The sequence below is a fragment of the Salvelinus fontinalis genome, chromosome 4 (genome assembly GCF_029448725.1).
Source record: "Salvelinus fontinalis isolate EN_2023a chromosome 4, ASM2944872v1, whole genome shotgun sequence".
NCBI lineage: Eukaryota > Metazoa > Chordata > Actinopteri > Salmoniformes > Salmonidae > Salvelinus > Salvelinus fontinalis.
This window is the reverse complement of record NC_074668.1, coordinates 79,707,429-79,729,278: the sequence shown is the minus strand read 5'-3', so window position 1 is coordinate 79,729,278 and position 21,850 is coordinate 79,707,429. Positions and strand designations below refer to the sequence as shown.

The 21,850-nt window shown below is 44.2% G+C and overlaps 1 protein-coding gene across 2 annotated transcripts in view; it reads left to right on the top strand.

Moving 5' to 3' along the window:
• Positions 1–21,850, top strand: part of LOC129854485 (nuclear factor of activated T-cells, cytoplasmic 3-like) — a 104,723-nt gene that overhangs the window by 19,913 nt on the left and 62,960 nt on the right. For both annotated transcript variants that reach the window (XM_055921569.1, XM_055921568.1), the window contains exon 2: positions 2,513–3,689. In XM_055921569.1, coding sequence (XP_055777544.1) covers positions 2,513–3,689 — 1,177 coding nt within the window. The remainder of the gene's footprint in view (positions 1–2,512; positions 3,690–21,850) is intronic.

The following is a 21,850-nucleotide window of genomic DNA, read 5'->3' as shown; positions in this document are numbered from 1 at the left end:
TGCATGTAATCACAAACAAGGTACTAGGGTAGTGAATTGATGTTAGCTTCAGCTGTAAGCGAGCAAGGAAAGTTTGCCTACAAAGCTGGAAGTTACCGGTTAACGTTATCTTTTTGCATTGTAAAGTGTTGTATTTTATGTAGCACTTGGACATTGTTTAGCGAACAGTAATCAACATTTCTACATGCCGTTTAAGCGTGTTAACTTCTGTGCAGCGCAAGTAGTGATGCAGCCCAGACTCCCAGTGAGTTCCTCAGCACAGGCTAGTCTAGAGCTAGTCTAGAGGCAGCGTACTCTTGTGCTATAAGGGGACTGCCCTGATAGACTTGATCCTCTCTCAATCAGTAGACGCCGTGAGAAACATTTGACAGAAGTACCAAAAGCAATATTAATTCTCGTACCAAATCGTTTTTCAGCTTCTAGAATCGGAAAAGTACAAACGTTTCAGTATACCGTGCCACACTACTTTTGAATGATACATTTAAAAAAAAAAACTTGACTGAAAGTAAAGGAACAACACAAAGTAAATGTGTGTGTTTTTCCAGATGCTATGGAGAGCTAGGCCTACAGTGTATGACTATCCAACCCGATAGCAGTGCTTTAGTTAGTGTATTCTCCCACATACTGTACGCCATGCCTTTGTTGGTGTGTTGTCTTGTCCTTCCTCTGAGGGCTCGGGGGGAGGGTCGAGGCGGCACAGTGCAGCAGGCTGTTGACCCGCTCTGTTGTCCTCCACACACACACACACACACACACACACACACACACACACACACACACACACACACACACACACACACACACACACACACACACACACCACATACACTCCGTCTATCCCTCTGTCAGTCAGTTGCTGTCTTCTTCTGTCGTCACAGGATACAGCAGTCTTGTGACACTGGCAGGCAGGCAGGGCCAGTGTGGAGCAGCTATGAATTGAGTGAGTGAGTGAGTGAGTGAGTGAGTGAGTGGGAGGGGGGGGGAGTGGGAGAGAGAGAATTGAGTAGGCTGCTCCTCCTAAAATGTCCCTTTTTATACTCTGATTCTGATATATCCATTCATCTTTAGCTTTAGAAGACTGTGGTTTCCTAAATGTGTTGACGCACAGGATTTGTGTCTCTTATGATCCTTTCAAAGTGTTTTGTTTTGAAGAACAAGCTTTTTTGCAGAAAGTGTTTTGTAATCGGACAGCAATTTCAAACCCCCATTGCCTATGACATGAACTGGGGGTGTAAATATCATGATTATGTGCACCTTTGGTTAGGTTATTTGTACTTTACAGGAGAGCACAGCACAACTATGTTAAGTGATTTACACTACTGCTGCAACAGTAGTTAAAAGTGAACTGTATTTTCACAAAGTTACATAGGTTCAATATTGCAAATTCTCTTCATCTTTGTACGAAGTCCTAATATTGAACAGAACTATCGAATAGAACGTGACATGGTGTATTTCTCGGGATGAGTCCAGGGGCGTGTAGTGACGCTGTCCTGTTTGTGTCCCAGTTAGGTCCAGCCAGTTTATCAATAACTACAAATAGAGTGGTGTTGGTGTACAATAGGTTGTTGTCTGTGAGCCACCTATCCTTTGTGTGTTTGTCTTTGTGCCTGTGTGTGTGTGCCTGTCTTTGTGCCTGTGTGTGTGTGCCTGTCTTTGTGCCTGTGTGTGTGTGTTTGTATTTGTGCCTGTGTGTGTGTGCCTGTCTTTGTGCCTGTGTGTGGCCAGACCATCACCGAGGCAGGGCCGATGTGTATTATTAGAGTGCTGGTGCTGCCGTGATGACAGGAGAGAGCATGCACCGTTGTGTGAATTTGTTTCCTGAGGAGCGATGCTCATCGGTTATCCTTCTTGGAACCATGCCCGTTTTCTTTCTGCCCGTCTAAACACACACACACACACACACACACAACACACACACACACACACACACACACACACACACACACACACACACACACACACACACACACACACACACACACACACACACACACACACACACACACACACACACACACACACACACACACACACACCTACACACACCTCTATCGTCCCCCCGCCCCTCTGGAATGTAGGACTATGTCTGGAATGGAGGTTGTCTATCAGTAGACCATAATGTACCTACTGTTGTAGATGAGGACTATCCTTGTTTGCAGCGAAGCAAAGTAACTCCTCCTATGTGTGTATGTGTGTGTCAAGCCAATTCCTGTTCAAGGCTAACATAATGAAAACCACAGCAATAAAGCACCAATAAAGGTGTTAGTCAGTGAGATAGTGGAGCTGTTTGCCTGGGTCTTTCCTTATCACTCCCCTGGCGGTGCAGTGGCTCAGATCTCACAGGAATAGGGGTAAACGTAATGTTCTGTTGAAATAATTTCAGTTCAAAGGCATTGCCAGATTACAAGTATTAGCATCCTTCTCATATAATACAAATAGGTATTGTATGGCCCATAGAGCGGTTATTGTGATGGTGACTTATGGTCCTTTTTCTCCATCATTCCCTCTTCAGATCTGGAGCCTGACGACAATACGTCGTTCTACATCTTCAATGTGGGCCAGCAGTCCGTGGTCAACAACCAGTCTATGGGCCAGTCACGCAATGGCAGCATGCAGTCTCACTCCCACTCCCAAGTCATCAGCTCCTCCCCCCATCAGCACCTGCAGTCCCACAAGGTGTACGACCCCAACTATGAGGTCCAGGACAATGTCAATAAAAACAAATCCAGCCCTGCAGGTGGGGGTGGGGGGCCTCCCAAAGCCTTTGAGTGTCCTAGCATCCAGATCACGTCTATCTCCCCCAGCTGTCAGCAAGAGATGGACGCTAACGAGGACAATCTTAGAGGTAATGATGGGGACTACCACCATGGGGACCGGCCCCTGTCCAGGGACCACCTGTACCTGCCCTTAGACCACTCATACCGGGACTCAACTCTCAGCCCGTCCCCCTGCAGCTCCCTGTCCTCCAGGAGCTGGTTCTCAGACGCCTCGTCCTGCGAGTCCTTCTCCCACGTGTACGATGATGTGGACTCTGAGCTGAACGAAGCGGCCGCAAGGTTTACCCTGGGGTCTCCCCGCACCTCCCCTGGCTGCTCCCCTCACCCTGGGGTCCTGGAGGAGGGTCTGTGGGCTGGGCATCAGCACCACCACCCTGTCTTTCACCACTCCCACTCCTCCCACTCCCTGTCCCCTCGAGTCTCCCCCTGCCACTCCCCACGCACCTCCGTCACCGACGAGAACTGGCTGAGCCCCCGGCCTCCGTCCCGCCCCTCCTCACGCCCCACCTCACCCTGCGGGAAGAGACGACACTCCAGCGCAGACATCTGCTACCCGGTGGGCTCCGTGTCCCCACACCACTCCCCGATCCCCACCCCCGAGCCGTCCCCAAGGGGCAGCGTGACAGAGGACACCTGGATAGGAAGCGCCTCCATGGGCATGTTCCAGTGCTGCCCTTCCGAGGCAGACATCCCCTCCAAGACTAGGAAGACTTCCCAGGACCGGACATGCTCCATGGGGGGGAAGGGGGACCTAGGCCTGGACGACTCTGGGAACGGTTCCCCCCTCATGGACTCTCCCTCGGAAGACACCCTGCACTCCCTGAAGAAGGACGGGCCAGGGGAACAGTTTCTCTCAGTGCCCTCACATTTCACATGGAACAAACCCAAACCAGGACACACACCCATCTTCAGGTATGTCACTTCCTGTACCTGCCCTCTCAATCACAGATAGAGTTGGAAAGTTCCACAAACTTTCCCAGAAATGTTGGTTGGAGGATTCCCAGAATCAGGAGGGAATAAGCAGGGAGGGAACCCTCCAACCAGGATATCTGAATAACCAAGGGAGATATTTTGCAACACTAATCACAACTCATCTTTAGCTTTAGTCAGCATTTAGAAAGAATACACACTCATCAGAGTCATTAGTGTTACTAGGTCAAGGTAGAGTACATGAAAGGTACAGATAGGAACCTTTATGGGACCTTTATAGGATTAGTGATAAATGAACAAAATGTTCAGTAGCCTGTTTGATCCCGATAAGAGCATTAAGACACCGTTCGTTCCAGTATCTTATGAAGGAAGTGGTTATGCAATGTCTTGGACAGTTGGGCAAGCATTCCTCAAATTTGAGCTTGCAGTCGGATATCCAGAGCTCCGGAGTTACAATTATGTAGCCTAATTGAATTGGAACAGGGGAACTACCCTGCACTTAGTCTGCACCTATCAGGGGTGCACTAGTATAATATTCTGTAGGTTATACCGGTATAACTGTGTCTGTAGGTTTGACTCCAATGCTTTCAAATTGTAGGTTTTGGGAAAGCTTCACAAGTCACTTCTTTAGACCCACATGGGCTGAAACATTTAATGAGCCACAGAGACATAATGGCGCTGTCTGAAGTAGCACAACAGTGTAACATAAGGTTATTGGTGCCTGGGGGGAAGCACATGCGCACGTCTCTCTCTCACACACACACATACTTTTTATCTGGAAATCGGCGTAACCAGAAGCTCTTGATCGTCGTGACGCACTGACTTCTATCAGAAAGAGCGGGTTAAAGTTTCCCTTCTCTGCTCTCCCAATGTGTGCAGCAGATGAAGTCTCAGCCTTCTTTGTGTGCTCTGGTCCCTAGCGCTATTTATAAAATGATTAGGTCTTTAGGACTAGAGTAGGCTTCCACTGTTGGATGTAGTGAGTGCTGTGACTGTGGGGTGATCTCTCCTGTCTGCTGTAGAAGGTTCTGGAAGTGTCTCCGCTAGGGTTGTCACCATGATACCAGTATTGCGATACTCAGAAGTATCGTGGCAAGGAAACAAAAAATGAAGCAGACATAATTTCTTATGACATAACAGTCCTATAGTAGAAAATAAAACATTTTTTTAAACAACCATAGAGTTTTTAGTCTGCTTCCTGTTTTTGTTTTTTTTACCAAGGAAAATGTGGTATCGTAGTATCGCCACACTGGTATCATGACAACCCTAGTCTCCAGTCAGAGAAGCTGTGTCTGGGAGGTGTTCTGCTGAACAGATGGTCCTGGCGTCTGTCTGCTGGGTGGCTGTCAGTTTTCAGTGGCTGGTGGTGGAGGAAACAGAGGCATGGCATGGGGCGGGGGGCTCCGAGTCTGAGCCTCAGACAGACTGGGGGTGGAGGAAACAGAGGCATGGCATGGGGCGGGGGGCTCCGAGTCTGAGCCTCAGACAGACTGGGAGTGGAGGAAACAGAGTCATGGCATGGGGCGGGGGGCTCCGAGTCTGAGCCTCAGACAGACTGGGGGTGGAGGAAACAGAGGCATGGCATGGGGCGGGGGACTCCGAGTCTGAGCCTTAGACAGACTGGGGGTGGAGGAAACAGAGGCATGGGGCGGGGGGCTCCGAGTCTGAGCCTCAGACAGACTGGGGAGCCCTCCCCCCGAATCCCTCCCAGTCCCTCCCTATATCTTGATCCCAGATTTGTTTGCTGTATAGACAATGGGCATGAAAATGACCATTGTAGTTGGCTATACTGCACAAAGAGATCTGTAACCAGGCTAGTCCATCCCACCTCAGGGCTAACTATAGACATACATATTCACATACCGGTATTCCGGTTGATATGACATTTAGTGGGGCTAAGAAAGGCTTTATGGCTCAGCACACGCATACTCAGGCTGACTGGATCTCGTTCAGGCAAATTAGAAATAAGTGCACTCAGGCTATCCGGATGGCCAAAGTTAGTTACTTTAAGGAGCAGTTCTCTCGGTTAAAGACTTGGAGAATAAACCCTCCTCACAGCTGCCCATGTCCCTTAATGTTGATGATGTGGTTGTTACTGACAAGGCGCACATGGCTGAGCTCTTTAATCACCACTTAAGTCATGATTCCTATTTGACTCAGTCATGCGTCCTCATCTCCCACCTCTTCTAATGCGACTAGCCCCGATGCTCCTCCCTCTTTCCCCTGCCCCGTTACAAAGTTTCTCCCTGCAGGCGGACACGGAGTCTGAGGTGCTATAGGAGCTCCTTAAACTTGACCCCCAAAAAACATCTGGGTCCGATGGTTTAGACACTTTCTTCTTTAAGGTTGCAGCCCCTGTCATCGCCAAGCCTATCTCTGACCTTTTTAACCTGTACTCTCTGGGGAGGTTCCCATTGCTTGGAAGGCAGCCAAGGTGTGTCCTTTATTTAACTTCTCTAGGGTACGTGAGACGGTAGCGTCCCACCTCTTCAACAGCCAGTGAAACGGCAGGGCGCCAAATTCAAATACAGAAATACTCATTATAAAAATTCAGAAAACAAAACATATTTTACATAGGCGAAAGCATACCTTACGATTATTTGAGAACATAGCCCAGCAGACAAATCATTACAAACAGTAACCAGCCAAATAGAAGAGTTACACAAGTCAGAAATAGAGATAAAATGAATCCCTTACCTTTGATGATCTTCATATGGTTGCACTCAGCAGACATTCATTTACTCAATAAATGTTCCTTTTGTTCGATAAAGTCTCTATATCCAAAAAACCTCCGTTTTGTTCACGCGTTTTCTTCAGTAATCCACAGGCTCAAACGCAGTCAAAACAGACAGACAAAAAAAATCAAAATTGTATCCGTAAAGTTCATAGAAACATGTCAAACAATGTTTATATTCAATCCTCAGGTTGTTTTTAGCCTAAATAATCGATAATATTTCAACCGGACAATAACGTCGTCAATATAAAAGGTAAACAAGAAAGGTACTCTCCCGGTCGTGCGCATGAAAAAGCTCTGTGACACTTTAGGGTCCACTCATTCCGACTGCTCTTACTTCCTCATTTTTCAGAATACAAGCCTGAAACAATTTCTAAAGACTGTTGACATCTAGTGGAAGGCATAGGAACTGCAATTTGAGTCCTAAGTCAATAGATACTGTAATGGCATTGAATAGAAAACTACAAAACAAAATCAAAAACGACGGCCGATTTCAAGTTTTCATAACAATCGGAAATCGGTAAAAAAAATAAAAATTGCACACATGCACATTTGTGGCCTGCTGGAGGTCATTTTGCAGGGCTCTGGCAGTGCACCTCCTTGCAAAAAGGCGGAGGTAGCGGTCCTGCTGCTGGGTTGTTGCCCTTCTACGGCCTCCTCCACGTCTCCTGATGTACTGGCCTGTCTCCTGGTAGCGCTTCCATGCTCTGGACACTACGCTGACAGACACAACAAACCTTCTTGCCACAGCTCGCATTGATGTGCCATCCTGGATGAGCTGCACTACCTGAGCCACTTGTGTGGGTTGTAGACTCCGTCTCATGCTACCACTAGAGTGAGAGCACCGCCAGCATTCAAAAGTGACCAAAACATCAGCCAGGAAGCATAGGAACTGAGAAGTGGTCTGTGGTCACCACCTGCAGAATCACTCCTTTATTGGGGGTGTCTTGCTAATTGCCTATAATTCCACCTTTTGTCTATTCCATTTGCACAACAGCATGTGAAATTTATTGTCAATCATTGTTGCTTCCTAAGTGGACAGTTTGATTTCACAGAAGTGTGATTGACTTGGAGTTACATTGTGTTGTTTAAGTGTTCCCTTTATTTTTTTGAGCAGTGTATATATATATATAAAAAAAAAACGTTTTAAAAAATAAATCGGCCAATTAATCGGTATCGGCTTTTTTTGTCCTCCAATAATCGGTATCGGTATCGGCATTGAAAAATCATAATCGGTCGACCTCTAGTTGCTACCATGCTGTGTTGTTGTCTTAGGTCTCTCTTTATGTAGTGTTGTGTTGCTGCCATGCTGTGTTGTTGTCTTAGGTCTCTCTTTATGTAGTGCCGTGTTGCTGCCATGCTGTGTTGTTGTCTCAGGTCTCTCTTTATGTAGTGTTGTGTTGCTACCATGCTATGTTGTTGTCTCAGGTCTCTCTTTATGTAGTGTTGTGTTGCTACCATGCTATGTTGTTGTCTCAGGTCTCTCTTTATGTAGTGTTGTGTTGCTACCATGCTATGTTGTTGTCTCAGGTCTCTCTTTATGTAGTGTTGTCTCTCTTGTCGTGATGTGTGTGTTGTTTTTTATTTTTTTGTTACTTATTTTTTATCTTAATCCCAGCCCCCGTCCCCGCAGGAGGCCTTTTGCCTTTTGGTAGGCCGTCATTGTAAATAAGAGTTTGTTCTTAACTGACTTTCCTAGTTAAATAAAAGTTAAGTAAAGAATGAGAGATGTACAGGGGAGCGGCTGTAGGCCGAAGGTGGTGACTGGTAGCACCAGACTGGGAGCCCCAGAGCCCCGCCGTACGGAGCAGCATACCCTAGAAAGGTTACGCTAAACCAGGCTCCAACCTCTGCTCCAACCCGCTCCCTCCGCCCGCCACAACGCTCAGGTTTCCTAGCTACCAAACCCCTCTTGTGTTACTGTGGCCGCTGGCCAGGGAAAACATACATTTCCGGTGTTATGTCGGTGGCATTGGAGGATACGAGACAAGCCACTGTTACACCCACCTTTGTTTTTAGGCCTTAAACCTTTAGAGACGGTTTCCCAGACCTAGATTAAGATTACTTCTGGACTACAAAGCCTTCTCATTGGAGAATTCTTATTCAAAGGGCTTCGAAGTCCAGGAATAGACTTGATCTGGGTCTGCGAAACCCACATTTTTATTTAGAATAGTTGTGACTCGTGCAGCACATCTTTATAGCATGCAATGTGATCATATTCATGGGGGCTTTCCTCTGCCATGTGCTGTGGGGGAATCTAGGCTACCAGGACAGGCTGTCCTATAGCCTACTTTGATAAAAAAATCTCATGGGAACAGATGCCAGTGGTACAATACCCCTCATTGACCACAATGTTAGAGACACGTGCTTCTATTTTTCTTCAAATGTTATTCTTTCCTCTGGACAACAGTTTATTCAGTGAACCGGCTCCAAAGAAATCCAGCCACCACATTTCTCCCATTTAGCCCTACTGATGGTGTCCGGAGTCAGCCAGCTGCCCAGCTTCTGATGGAGGCATGGAGTATAGGGAAAAACTGACTGACTCATGTTTTGCTACTCTGTTGAGTTCTTTTTGAGTTCCCTGGCCTTTAGCAAGTTAACATTGATTTTATTTGGTGTCTGTGGTCTGCATGCCATGTGAGGGCTGAGTGGAGGGCATTTCTGTGTGGCATGTTTGTCTGGCATAGCATGGCCTGTTGAAAGCACAATTTTAGTTTTGTCACGACCTGATGGGGCACATAAAGAAACAGTAGACAATGGTTAGTGACTTTCTTTGACTAGGTTAGGCTAGCCTTCGTGGTTAGGCTAGTTACTGTAGAGAGAGGCATAATGTGGTGTAAATGTCTGCCTGCTAGGACAGCTTACAGTGGTGTGTATCATTCCTCTTACTCATAGACCATGGACGCACACACACCCACACACGTTTAATTTCTCCCCATTTGTACTGCACAGTGCTGTGTTAGAGCAAACTGTGTCTCCCTGTAACTGTTAACAGACCAGGAACCCCTGTATCATGCTGTATGGAACACATACTGAGAGCTCCTGAACTGGCTCAATGTAGCCAAGTCTTTATAACTGGCTCAATGTAGCCACATCTTTATAACTGGCTCAATGTAGCCACGTCTTTATAACTGTCTCAATGTAGCCACGTCTTTATAACTGGCTCAATGTAGCCAAGTCTTTATAACTGTCTCAATGTAGCCACGTCTTTATAACTGGCTCAATGTAGCCAAGTCTTTATAACTGGCTCAATGTAGCCAAGTCTTTATAACTGGCTCAATGTAGCCCCGTCTTTATAACTGGCTCAATGTAGCCACGTCTTTATAACTGGCTCAATGTAGCCAAGTCTTTATAACTGTCTCAATGTAGTCACGTCTTTATAACTGGCTCAATGTAGCCACATCTTTATAACTGGCTCAATGTAGCCCCGTCTTTATAACTGTCTCAATGTAGCCACGTCTTTATAACTGGCTCAATGTAGCCAAGTCTTTATAACTGGCTCAATGTAGCCACGTCTTTATAACTGGCTCAATGTAGCCAAGTCTTTATAACTGTCTCAATGTAGCCACGTCTTTATAACTGGCTCAATGTAGCCACGTCTTTATAACTGGCTCAATGTAGCCAAGTCTTTATAACTGGCTCAATGTAGCCACGTCTTTATAACTGGCTCAATGTAGCCAAGTCTTTATAACTGGCTCAATGTAGCCACGTCTTTATAACTGGCTTAATGTAGCCACGTCTTTATAACTGGCTCAAAGTAGCCCCGTCTTTATAACTGGCTCAATGTAGCCACGTCTTTATAACTGGCTCAATGTAGCCACGTCTTTATAACTGGCTCAATGTAGCCACGTCTTTATAACTGGCTCAATGTAGCCACGTCTTTATAACTGGCTCAATGTAGCCACGTCTTTATAACTGGCTCAATGTAGCCACGTCTTTATAACTGGCTCAATGTAGCCCCGTCTTTATAACTGGCTCAATGTAGCCACGTCTTTATAACTGGCTCAATGTAGCCCCGCATTTATAACTGGCTCAATGTAGCCACATCTTTATAACTGGCTCAATGTAGCCCCGTCTTTATAACTGGCTCAATGTAGCCACGTCTTTATAACTGGCTCAATGTAGCCCCGTATTTATAACTGGCTCAATGTAGCCACGTCTTTATAACTGGCTCAATGTAGCCACGTCTTTATAACTCGCTCAATGTAGCCACGTCTTTATAACTGGCTCAATGTAGCCAAGTCTTTATAACTGGCTCAATGTAGCCACGTCTTTATAACTGTCTCAATGTAGCCAAGTCTTTATAACTGGCTCAATGTAGCCACGTCTTTATAACTGGCTCAATGTAGCCACGTATTTATAACTGGCTCAATGTAGCCACGTCTTTATAACTGGCTCAATGTAGCCAAGTCTTTATAACTGTCTCAATGTAGCCACGTCTTTATAACTGGCTCAATGTAGCCACGTCTTTATAACTGGCTCAATGTAGCCCCGTCTTTATAACTTGCTCAATGTAGCCACGTCTTTATAACTGGCTCAATGTAGCCACGTCTTTATAACTGGCTCAATGTAGCCACGTCTTTATAACTGGCTCAATGTAGCCAAGTCTTTATAACTGTCTCAATGTAGCCACGTCTTTATAACTGGCTCAATGTAGCCACGTCTTTATAACTGGCTCAATGTAGCCAAGTCTTTATAACTGGCTCAATGTAGCCACGTCTTTATAACTGGCTCAATGTAGCCAAGTCTTTATAACTGGCTCAATGTAGCCACGTCTTTATAACTGGCTCAATGTAGCCACGTCTTTATAACTGGCTCAAAGTAGCCCCGTCTTTATAACTGGCTCAATGTAGCCACGTCTTTATAACTGGCTCAATGTAGCCACGTCTTTATAACTGGCTCAATGTAGCCCCGTATTTATAACTGGCTCAATGTAGCCACGTCTTTATAACTGGCTCAATGTAGCCACGTCTTTATAACTCGCTCAATGTAGCCACGTCTTTATAACTGGCTCAATGTAGCCCCGTCTTTATAACTGTCTCAATGTAGCCCCGTCTTTATAACTGGCTCAATGTAGCCACGTCTTTATAACTGGCTCAATGTAGCCACGTCTTTATAACTGGCTCAATGTAGCCACGTCTTTATAACTGGCTCAATGTAGCCACGTCTTTATAACTGTCTCAATGTAGCCACGTCTTTATAACTGGCTCAATGTAGCCACGTCTTTATAACTGGCTCAATGTAGCCAAGTCTTTATAACTGGCTCAATGTAGCCACGTCTTTATAACTGGCTCAATGTAGCCACGTCTTTATAACTGGCTCAATGTAGCCACGTCTTTATAACTGGCTCAATGTAGCCACGTCTTTATAACTGGCTCAATGTAACCACGTCTTTATAACTGGCTCAATGTAGCCACGTCTTTATAACTGGCTCAATGTAGCCCCGTCTTTATAACTGGCTCAATGTAGCCACGTCTTTATAACTGGCTCAATGTAGCCACGTCTTTATAACTGGCTCAATGTAGCCACGTCTTTATAACTGGCTCAATGTAGCCAAGTCTTTATAACTGTCTCAATGTAGCCACGTCTTTATAACTGGCTCAATGTAGCCACGTCTTTATAACTGGCTCAATGTAGCCCCGTCTTTATAACTGGCTCAATGTAGCCACGTCTTTATAACTGGCTCAATGTAGCCACGTATTTATAACTGGCTCAATGTAGCCACGTCTTTATAACTGGCTCAATGTAGCCACGTCTTTATAACTGGCTCAATGTAGCCACGTCTTTATAACTGGCTCAATGTAGCCACGTCTTTATAACTGGCTCAATGTAGCCCCGTATTTATAACTGGCTCAATGTAGCCCCGTATTTATAACTGGCTCAATGTAGCCACGTCTTTATAACTGGCTCAATGTAGCCCCGTCTTTATAACTGGCTCAATGTAGCCCCGTCTTTATAACTGGCTCAATGTAGCCACGTCTTTATAACTGGCTCAATGTAGCCCCGTATTTATAACTGGCTCAATGTAGCCACGTCTTTATAACTGGCTCAATGTAGCCCCGTCTTTATAACTGGCTCAATGTAGCCACGTATTTATAACTGGCTCAATGTAGCCACGTCTTTATAACTGGCTCAATGTAGCCAAGTCTTTATAACTGGCTCAATGTAGCCCCGTCTTTATAACTGGCTCAATGTAGCCACGTCTTTATAACTGTCTCAATGTAGCCACGTCTTTATAACTGGCTCAATGTAGCCAAGTCTTTATAACTGGCTCAATGTAGCCAAGTCTTTATAACTGGCTCAATGTAGCCACGTCTTTATAACTGGCTCAATGTAGCCACGTCTTTATAACTGGCTCAATGTAGCCACGTCTTTATAACTGGCTCAATGTAGCCACGTCTTTATAACTGGCTCAATGTAGCCAAGTCTTTATAACTGGCTCAATGTAGCCAAGTCTTTATAACTGGCTCAATGTAGCCAAGTCTTTATAACTGGCTCAATGTAGCCACGTCTTTATAACTGGCTCAATGTAGCCACGTCTTTATAACTGGCTCAATGTAGCCACGTCTTTATAACTGGCTCAATGTAGCCAAGTCTTTATAACTGGCTCAATGTAGCCAAGTCTTTATAACTGGCTCAATGTAGCCCCGTCTTTATAACTGGCTCAATGTAGCCACGTATTTAGAACTGGCTCAATGTAGCCACGTCTTTATAACTGGCTCAATGTAGCCAAGTCTTTATAACTGGCTCAATGTAGCCCCGTCTTTATAACTGGCTCAATGTAGCCACGTATTTATAACTGGCTCAATGTAGCCAAGTCTTTATAACTGGCTCAATGTAGCCCCGTCTTTATAACTGGCTCAATGTAGCCACGTATTTATAACTGGCTCAATGTAGCCAAGTCTTTATAACTGGCTCAATGTAGCCAAGTCTTTATAACTGGCTCAATGTAGCCACGTCTTTATAACTGGCTCAATGTAGCCCCGTCTTTATAACTGGCTCAATGTAGCCACGTCTTTATAACTGGCTCAATGTAGCCCCGTATTTATAACTGGCTCAATGTAGCCAAGTCTTTATAACTGGCTCAATGTAGCCACGTCTTTATAACTGGCTCAATGTAGCCACGTCTTTATAACTGGCTCAATGTAGCCCCGTCTTTATAACTGTCTCAATGTAGCCACGTCTTTATAACTGGCTCAATGTAGCCAAGTCTTTATAACTGGCTCAATGTAGCCACGTCTTTATAACTGGCTCAATGTAGCCAAGTCTTTATAACTGTCTCAATGTAGCCACGTCTTTATAACTGGCTCAATGTAGCCACGTCTTTATAACTGGCTCAATGTAGCCAAGTCTTTATAACTGGCTCAATGTAGCCACGTCTTTATAACTGGCTCAATGTAGCCAAGTCTTTATAACTGGCTCAATGTAGCCACGTCTTTATAACTGGCTCAATGTAGCCACGTCTTTATAACTGGCTCAAAGTAGCCCCGTCTTTATAACTGGCTCAATGTAGCCACGTCTTTATAACTGGCTCAATGTAGCCACGTCTTTATAACTGGCTCAATGTAGCCACGTCTTTATAACTGGCTCAATGTAGCCACGTCTTTATAACTGGCTCAATGTAGCCACGTCTTTATAACTGGCTCAATGTAGCCACGTCTTTATAACTGGCTCAATGTAGCCACGTCTTTATAACTGGCTCAATGTAGCCCCGTCTTTATAACTGGCTCAATGTAGCCACGTCTTTATAACTGGCTCAATGTAGCCACGTCTTTATAACTCGCTCAATGTAGCCCCGTCTTTATAACTGTCTCAATGTAGCCCCGTCTTTATAACTGTCTCAATGTAGCCCCGTCTTTATAACTGGCTCAATGTAGCCACGTCTTTATAACTGGCTCAATGTAGCCACGTCTTTATAACTGGCTCAATGTAGCCACGTCTTTATAACTGGCTCAATGTAGCCACGTCTTTATAACTGTCTCAATGTAGCCACGTCTTTATAACTGGCTCAATGTAGCCACGTCTTTATAACTGTCTCAATGTAGCCAAGTCTTTATAACTGGCTCAATGTAGCCACGTCTTTATAACTGGCTCAATGTAGCCACGTCTTTATAACTGGCTCAATGTAGCCACGTCTTTATAACTGGCTCAATGTAGCCACGTCTTTATAACTGGCTCAATGTAACCACGTCTTTATAACTGGCTCAATGTAGCCACGTCTTTATAACTGGCTCAATGTAGCCACGTCTTTATAACTGGCTCAATGTAGCCACGTCTTTATAACTGGCTCAATGTAGCCACGTCTTTATAACTGGCTCAATGTAGCCACGTCTTTATAACTGGCTCAATGTAGCCAAGTCTTTATAACTGTCTCAATGTAGCCACGTCTTTATAACTGGCTCAATGTAGCCACGTCTTTATAACTGGCTCAATGTAGCCCCGTCTTTATAACTGGCTCAATGTAGCCACGTCTTTATAACTGGCTCAATGTAGCCACGTATTTATAACTGGCTCAATGTAGCCACGTCTTTATAACTGGCTCAATGTAGCCACGTCTTTATAACTGGCTCAATGTAGCCACGTCTTTATAACTGGCTCAATGTAGCCACGTCTTTATAACTGGCTCAATGTAGCCACGTCTTTATAACTGGCTCAATGTAGCCCCGTATTTATAACTGGCTCAATGTAGCCCCGTATTTATAACTGGCTCAATGTAGCCACGTCTTTATAACTGGCTCAATGTAGCCCCGTCTTTATAACTGGCTCAATGTAGCCCCGTCTTTATAACTGGCTCAATGTAGCCACGTCTTTATAACTGGCTCAATGTAGCCCCGTATTTATAACTGGCTCAATGTAGCCCCGTCTTTATAACTGGCTCAATGTAGCCCCGTCTTTATAACTGGCTCAATGTAGCCACGTATTTATAACTGGCTCAATGTAGCCACGTCTTTATAACTGGCTCAATGTAGCCAAGTCTTTATAACTGGCTCAATGTAGCCCCGTCTTTATAACTGGCTCAATGTAGCCACGTCTTTATAACTGTCTCAATGTAGCCACGTCTTTATAACTGGCTCAATGTAGCCAAGTCTTTATAACTGGCTCAATGTAGCCAAGTCTTTATAACTGGCTCAATGTAGCCACGTCTTTATAACTGGCTCAATGTAGCCACGTCTTTATAACTGGCTCAATGTAGCCACGTCTTTATAACTGTCTCAATGTAGCCACGTCTTTATAACTGGCTCAATGTAGCCAAGTCTTTATAACTGGCTCAATGTAGCCAAGTCTTTATAACTGGCTCAATGTAGCCACGTCTTTATAACTGGCTCAATGTAGCCACGTCTTTATAACTGGCTCAATGTAGCCACGTCTTTATAACTGGCTCAATGTAGCCAAGTCTTTATAACTGGCTCAATGTAGCCCCGTCTTTATAACTGGCTCAATGTAGCCACGTATTTAGAACTGGCTCAATGTAGCCACGTCTTTATAACTGGCTCAATGTAGCCAAGTCTTTATAACTGGCTCAATGTAGCCCCGTCTTTATAACTGGCTCAATGTAGCCACGTATTTATAACTGGCTCAATGTAGCCAAGTCTTTATAACTGGCTCAATGTAGCCAAGTCTTTATAACTGGCTCAATGTAGCCACGTCTTTATAACTGGCTCAATGTAGCCACGTCTTTATAACTGGCTCAATGTAGCCCCGTATTTATAACTGGCTCAATGTAGCCAAGTCTTTGTAACTGGCTCAATGTAGCCACGTCTTTATAACTGGCTCAATGTAGCCAAGTCTTTATAACTGGCTCAATGTAGCCAAGTCTTTATAACTGGCTCAATGTAGCCACGTCTTTATAACTGGCTCAATGTAGCCACGTCTTTATAACTGGCTCAATGTAGCCACGTCTTTATAACTGTCTCAATGTAGCCACGTCTTTATAACTGGCTCAATGTAGCCACGTCTTTATAACTGGCTCAATGTAGCCAAGTCTTTATAACTGGCTCAATGTAGCCACGTCTTTATAACTGGCTCAATGTAGCCACGTCTTTATAACTGGCTCAATGTAGCCACGTCTTTATAACTGGCTCAATGTAGCCACGTATTTATAACTGGCTCAATGTAGCCACGTCTTTATAACTGGCTCAATGTAGCCAAGTCTTTATAACTGGCTCAATGTAGCCACGTCTTTATAACTGGCTCAATGTAGCCCCGTCTTTATAACTGGCTCAATGTAGCCACGTCTTTATAACTGGCTCAATGTAGCCACGTCTTTATAACTGGCTCAATGTAGCCACGTCTTTATAACTGGCTCAATGTAGCCACGTCTTTATAACTGGCTCAATGTAGCCACGTCTTTATAACTGGCTCAATGTAGCCACGTCTTTATAACTGGCTCAATGTAGCCACGTCTTTATAACTGGCTCAATGTAGCAAAATCTTTATAACTGGCTTAATGTAGCCAAGTCTTTATAACTGGCTCAATGTAGCCCCGTCTTTATAACTGGCTCAATGTAGCCCCGTCTTTATAACTGGCTCAATGTAGCCCCGTCTTTATAACTGGCTCAATGTAGCCACGTCTTTATAACTGGCTCAATGTAGCCCCGTATTTATAACTGGCTCAATGTAGCCACGTCTTTATAACTGGCTCAATGTAGCCACGTCTTTATAACTGGCTCAATGTAGCCACGTCTTTATAACTGGCTCAATGTAGCCACGTCTTTATAACTGGCTCAATGTAGCCACGTCTTTATAACTGGCTCAATGTAGCCACGTCTTTATAACTGGCTCAATGTAGCCACGTCTTTATAACTGGCTCAATGTAGCCAAGTCTTTATAACTGGCTCAATGTAGCCCCGTCTTTATAACTGGCTCAATGTAGCCACGTATTTATAACTGGCTCAATGTAGCCACGTCTTTATAACTGGCTCAATGTAGCCACGTATTTATAACTGGCTCAATGTAGCCACGTCTTTATAACTGGCTCAATGTAGCCACGTCTTTATAACTGGCTCAATGTAGCCCCGTATTTATAACTGGCTCAATGTAGCCAAGTCTTTATAACTGGCTCAATGTAGCCACGTCTTTATAACTGGCTCAATGTAGCCAAGTCTTTATAACTGGCTCAATGTAGCCAAGTCTTTATAACTGGCTCAATGTAGCCACGTCTTTATAACTGTCTCAATGTAGCCACGTCTTTATAACTGTCTCAATGTAGCCACGTCTTTATAACTGTCTCAATGTAGCCACGTCTTTATAACTGGCTCAATGTAGCCCCGTCTTTATAACTGGCTCAATGTAGCCACGTCTTTATAACTGGCTCAATGTAGCCCCGTATTTATAACTGGCTCAATGTAGCCACGTCTTTATAACTGGCTCAATGTAGCCCCGTCTTTATGACTGGCTCAATGTAGCCACGTCTTTATAACTGGCTCAATGTAGCCCCGTATTTATAACTGGCTCAATGTAGCCACGTCTTTATAACTGGCTCAATGTAGCCACGTCTTTATAACTCGCTCAATGTAGCCACGTCTTTATAACTGGCTCAATGTAGCCCCGTCTTTATAACTGTCTCAATGTAGCCCCGTCTTTATAACTGGCTCAATGTAGCCACGTCTTTATAACTGGCTCAATGTAGCCACGTCTTTATAACTGGCTCAATGTAGCCACGTCTTTATAACTGGCTCAATGTAGCCACGTCTTTATAACTGGCTCAATGTAGCCACGTCTTTATAACTGTCTCAATGTAGCCACGTCTTTATAACTGGCTCAATGTAGCCACGTCTTTATAACTGTCTCAATGTAGCCAAGTCTTTATAACTGGCTCAATGTAGCCACGTCTTTATAACTGGCTCAATGTAGCCACGTCTTTATAACTGGCTCAATGTAGCCACGTCTTTATAACTGGCTCAATGTAGCCACGTCTTTATAACTGGCTCAATGTAACCACGTCTTTATAACTGGCTCAATGTAGCCACGTCTTTATAACTGGCTCAATGTAGCCACGTCTTTATAACTGGCTCAATGTAGCCACGTCTTTATAACTGGCTCAATGTAGCCCCGTATTTATAACTGGCTCAATGTAGCCAAGTCTTTATAACTGGCTCAATGTAGCCAAGTCTTTATAACTGGCTCAATGTAGCCAAGTCTTTATAACTGGCTCAATGTAGCCAAGTCTTTATAACTGTCTCAATGTAGCCACGTCTTTATAACTGTCTCAATGTAGCCACGTCTTTATAACTGGCTCAATGTAGCCACGTCTTTATAACTGGCTCAATGTAGCCCCGTCTTTATAACTGGCTCAATGTAGCCACGTCTTTATAACTGGCTCAATGTAGCCCCGTATTTATAACTGGCTCAATGTAGCCACATCTTTATAACTGGCTCAATGTAGCCCCGTCTTTATAACTGGCTCAATGTAGCCCCGTCTTTATAACTGGCTCAATGTAGCCACGTCTTTATAACTGGCTCAATGTAGCCACGTCTTTATAACTGTCTCAATGTAGCCACGTCTTTATAACTGGCTCAATGTAGCCACGTCTTTATAACTGGCTCAATGTAGCCACGTCTTTATAACTGGCTCAATGTAGCCACGTCTTTATAACTGTCTCAATGTAGCCAAGTCTTTATAACTGGCTCAATGTATCCACGTCTTTATAACTGGCTCAAAGTAGCCACGTCTTTATAACTGGCTCAATGTAGCCACGTCTTTATAACTGGCTCAATGTAGCCACGTCTTTATAACTGGCTCAATGTAACCACGTCTTTATAACTGGCTCAATGTAGCCACGTCTTTATAACTGGCTCAATGTAGCCACGTCTTTATAACTGGCTCAATGTAGCCACGTCTTTATAACTGGCTCAATGTAGCCACGTCTTTATAACTGGCTCAATGTAGCCACGTCTTTATAACTGGCTCAATGTAGCCAAGTCTTTATAACTGTCTCAATGTAGCCACGTCTTTATAACTGGCTCAATGTAGCCACGTCTTTATAACTGGCTCAATGTAGCCCCGTCTTTATAACTGGCTCAATGTAGCCACGTCTTTATAACTGGCTCAATGTAGCCACGTATTTATAACTGGCTCAATGTAGCCACGTCTTTATAACTGTCTCAATGTAGCCAAGTCTTTATAACTGGCTCAATGTAGCCAAGTCTTTATAACTGGCTCAATGTAGCCACGTCTTTATAACTGGCTCAATGTAGCCCCGTCTTTATAACTGGCTCAATGTAGCCACGTCTTTATAACTGGCTCAATGTAGCCACGTATTTATAACTGGCTCAATTTAGCCACGTCTTTATAACTGGCTCAATGTAGCCACGTCTTTATAACTGGCTCAATGTAGCCACGTCTTTATAACTGGCTCAATGTAGCCACGTCTTTATAACTGGCTCAATGTAGCCCCGTATTTATAACTGGCTCAATGTAGCCACGTCTTTATAACTGGCTCAATGTAGCCCCGTCTTTATAACTGGCTCAATGTAGCCCCGTCTTTATAACTGGCTCAATGTAGCCACGTCTTTATAACTGTCTCAATGTAGCCACGTCTTTATAACTGGCTCAATGTAGCCAAGTCTTTATAACTGGCTCAATGTAGCCACGTCTTTATAACTGTCTCAATGTAGCCAAGTCTTTATAACTGGCTCAATGTAGCCACGTCTTTATAACTGGCTCAATGTAGCCACGTATTTATAACTGGCTCAATGTAGCCACGTCTTTATAACTGGCTCAATGTAGCCAAGTCTTTATAACTGTCTCAATGTAGCCACGTCTTTATAACTGGCTCAATGTAGCCACGTCTTTATAACTGGCTCAATGTAGCCCCGTCTTTATAACTGGCTCAATGTAGCCACGTCTTTATAACTGGCTCAATGTAGCCACGTCTTTATAACTGGCTCAATGTAGCCACGTCTTTATAACTGGCTCAATGTAGCCACGTCTTTATAACTGGCTCAATGTAGCCAAGTCTTTATAACTGGCTTAATGTAGCCAAGTCTTTATAACTGGCTCAATGTATCCCCGTCTTTATAACTGGCTCAATGTAGCCCCGTCTTTATAACTGGCTCAATGTAGCCCTGTCTTTATAACTGGCTCAATGTAGCCACGTCTTTATAACTGGCTCAATGTAGCCCCGTATTTATAACTGGCTCAATGTAGCCACGTCTTTATAACTGGCTCAATGTAGCCACGTCTTTATAACTGGCTCAATGTAGCCCCGTCTTTATAACTGGCTCAATGTAGCCACGTCTTTATAACTGGCTCAATGTAGCCCCGTATTTATAACTGGCTCAATGTAGCCACGTCTTTATAACTGGCTCAATGTAGCCACGTCTTTATAACTGGCTCAATGTAGCCACGTCTTTATAACTGGCTCAATGTAGCCACGTCTTTATAACTGTCTCAATGTAGCCAAGTCTTTATAACTGGCTCAATGTAGCCACGTCTTTATAACTGGCTCAATGTAGCCACGTCTTTATAACTGGCTCAATGTTGCCATGTCTTTATAACTGGCTCAATGTAGCCAAGTCTTTATAACTGGCTCAATGTAGCCAAGTCTTTATAACTGGCTCAATGTAGCCACGTCTTTATAACTGGCTCAATGTAGCCACGTCTTTATAACTGGCTCAATGTAGCCAAGTCTTTATAACTGTCTCAATGTAGCCAAGTCTTTATAACTGTCTCAATGTAGCCCCGTCTTTATAACTGTCTCAATGTAGCCACGTCTTTATAACTGTCTCAATGTAGCCACGTCTTTGTAACTGGCTCAATGTAGCCACGTCTTTATAACTGGCTCAATGTAGCCAAGTCTTTATAACTGGCTCAATGTAGCCACATCTTTTTTATGAAGATTCAGTGTGTAGGCTAGTAGATTATGAATTACTAACATCCTAAATAGTTTTGACAATAATTGACCTAAATAGGTTTTTAGAACATTATTTCTCTGTAGGTTCTAGGTCAATAGAGCCATAGACCAGCCAAGCTACCCAGAGACCCACTGAGAGAGACAGTTTGTCTGTGTGGATAGGCACAGATGGAGTGTTTATTTTTGAGTGCAGCTGTTCAAATATGATTGTGCCCTACATAGATAAAAACATACAGAGGTAAAAAAAAACATCAGCCTGCAGCCTCTCCTGTGACACAGCCTCATCCATACTACAGTGCTGAACAACACAACCATACTCTCCATCCATCTATATACCATTTATAGTGTAAAACCCCTTCATGATTCACTGCTAGTTACAGTCCCTGCATGACCTATTACAAGTGTGATTATTCCAGTATGGTTAGCCTGATGTTGGTGGGAATTCCTATGGTTCACTGTCTGACTGATGGGGTTGAACATAGCCTACAGCCCCATTTAGACACTGTACTCTGTGTGTCACTCAGACCTAGTGTAGGCCTAGTGTGATCCTCCAC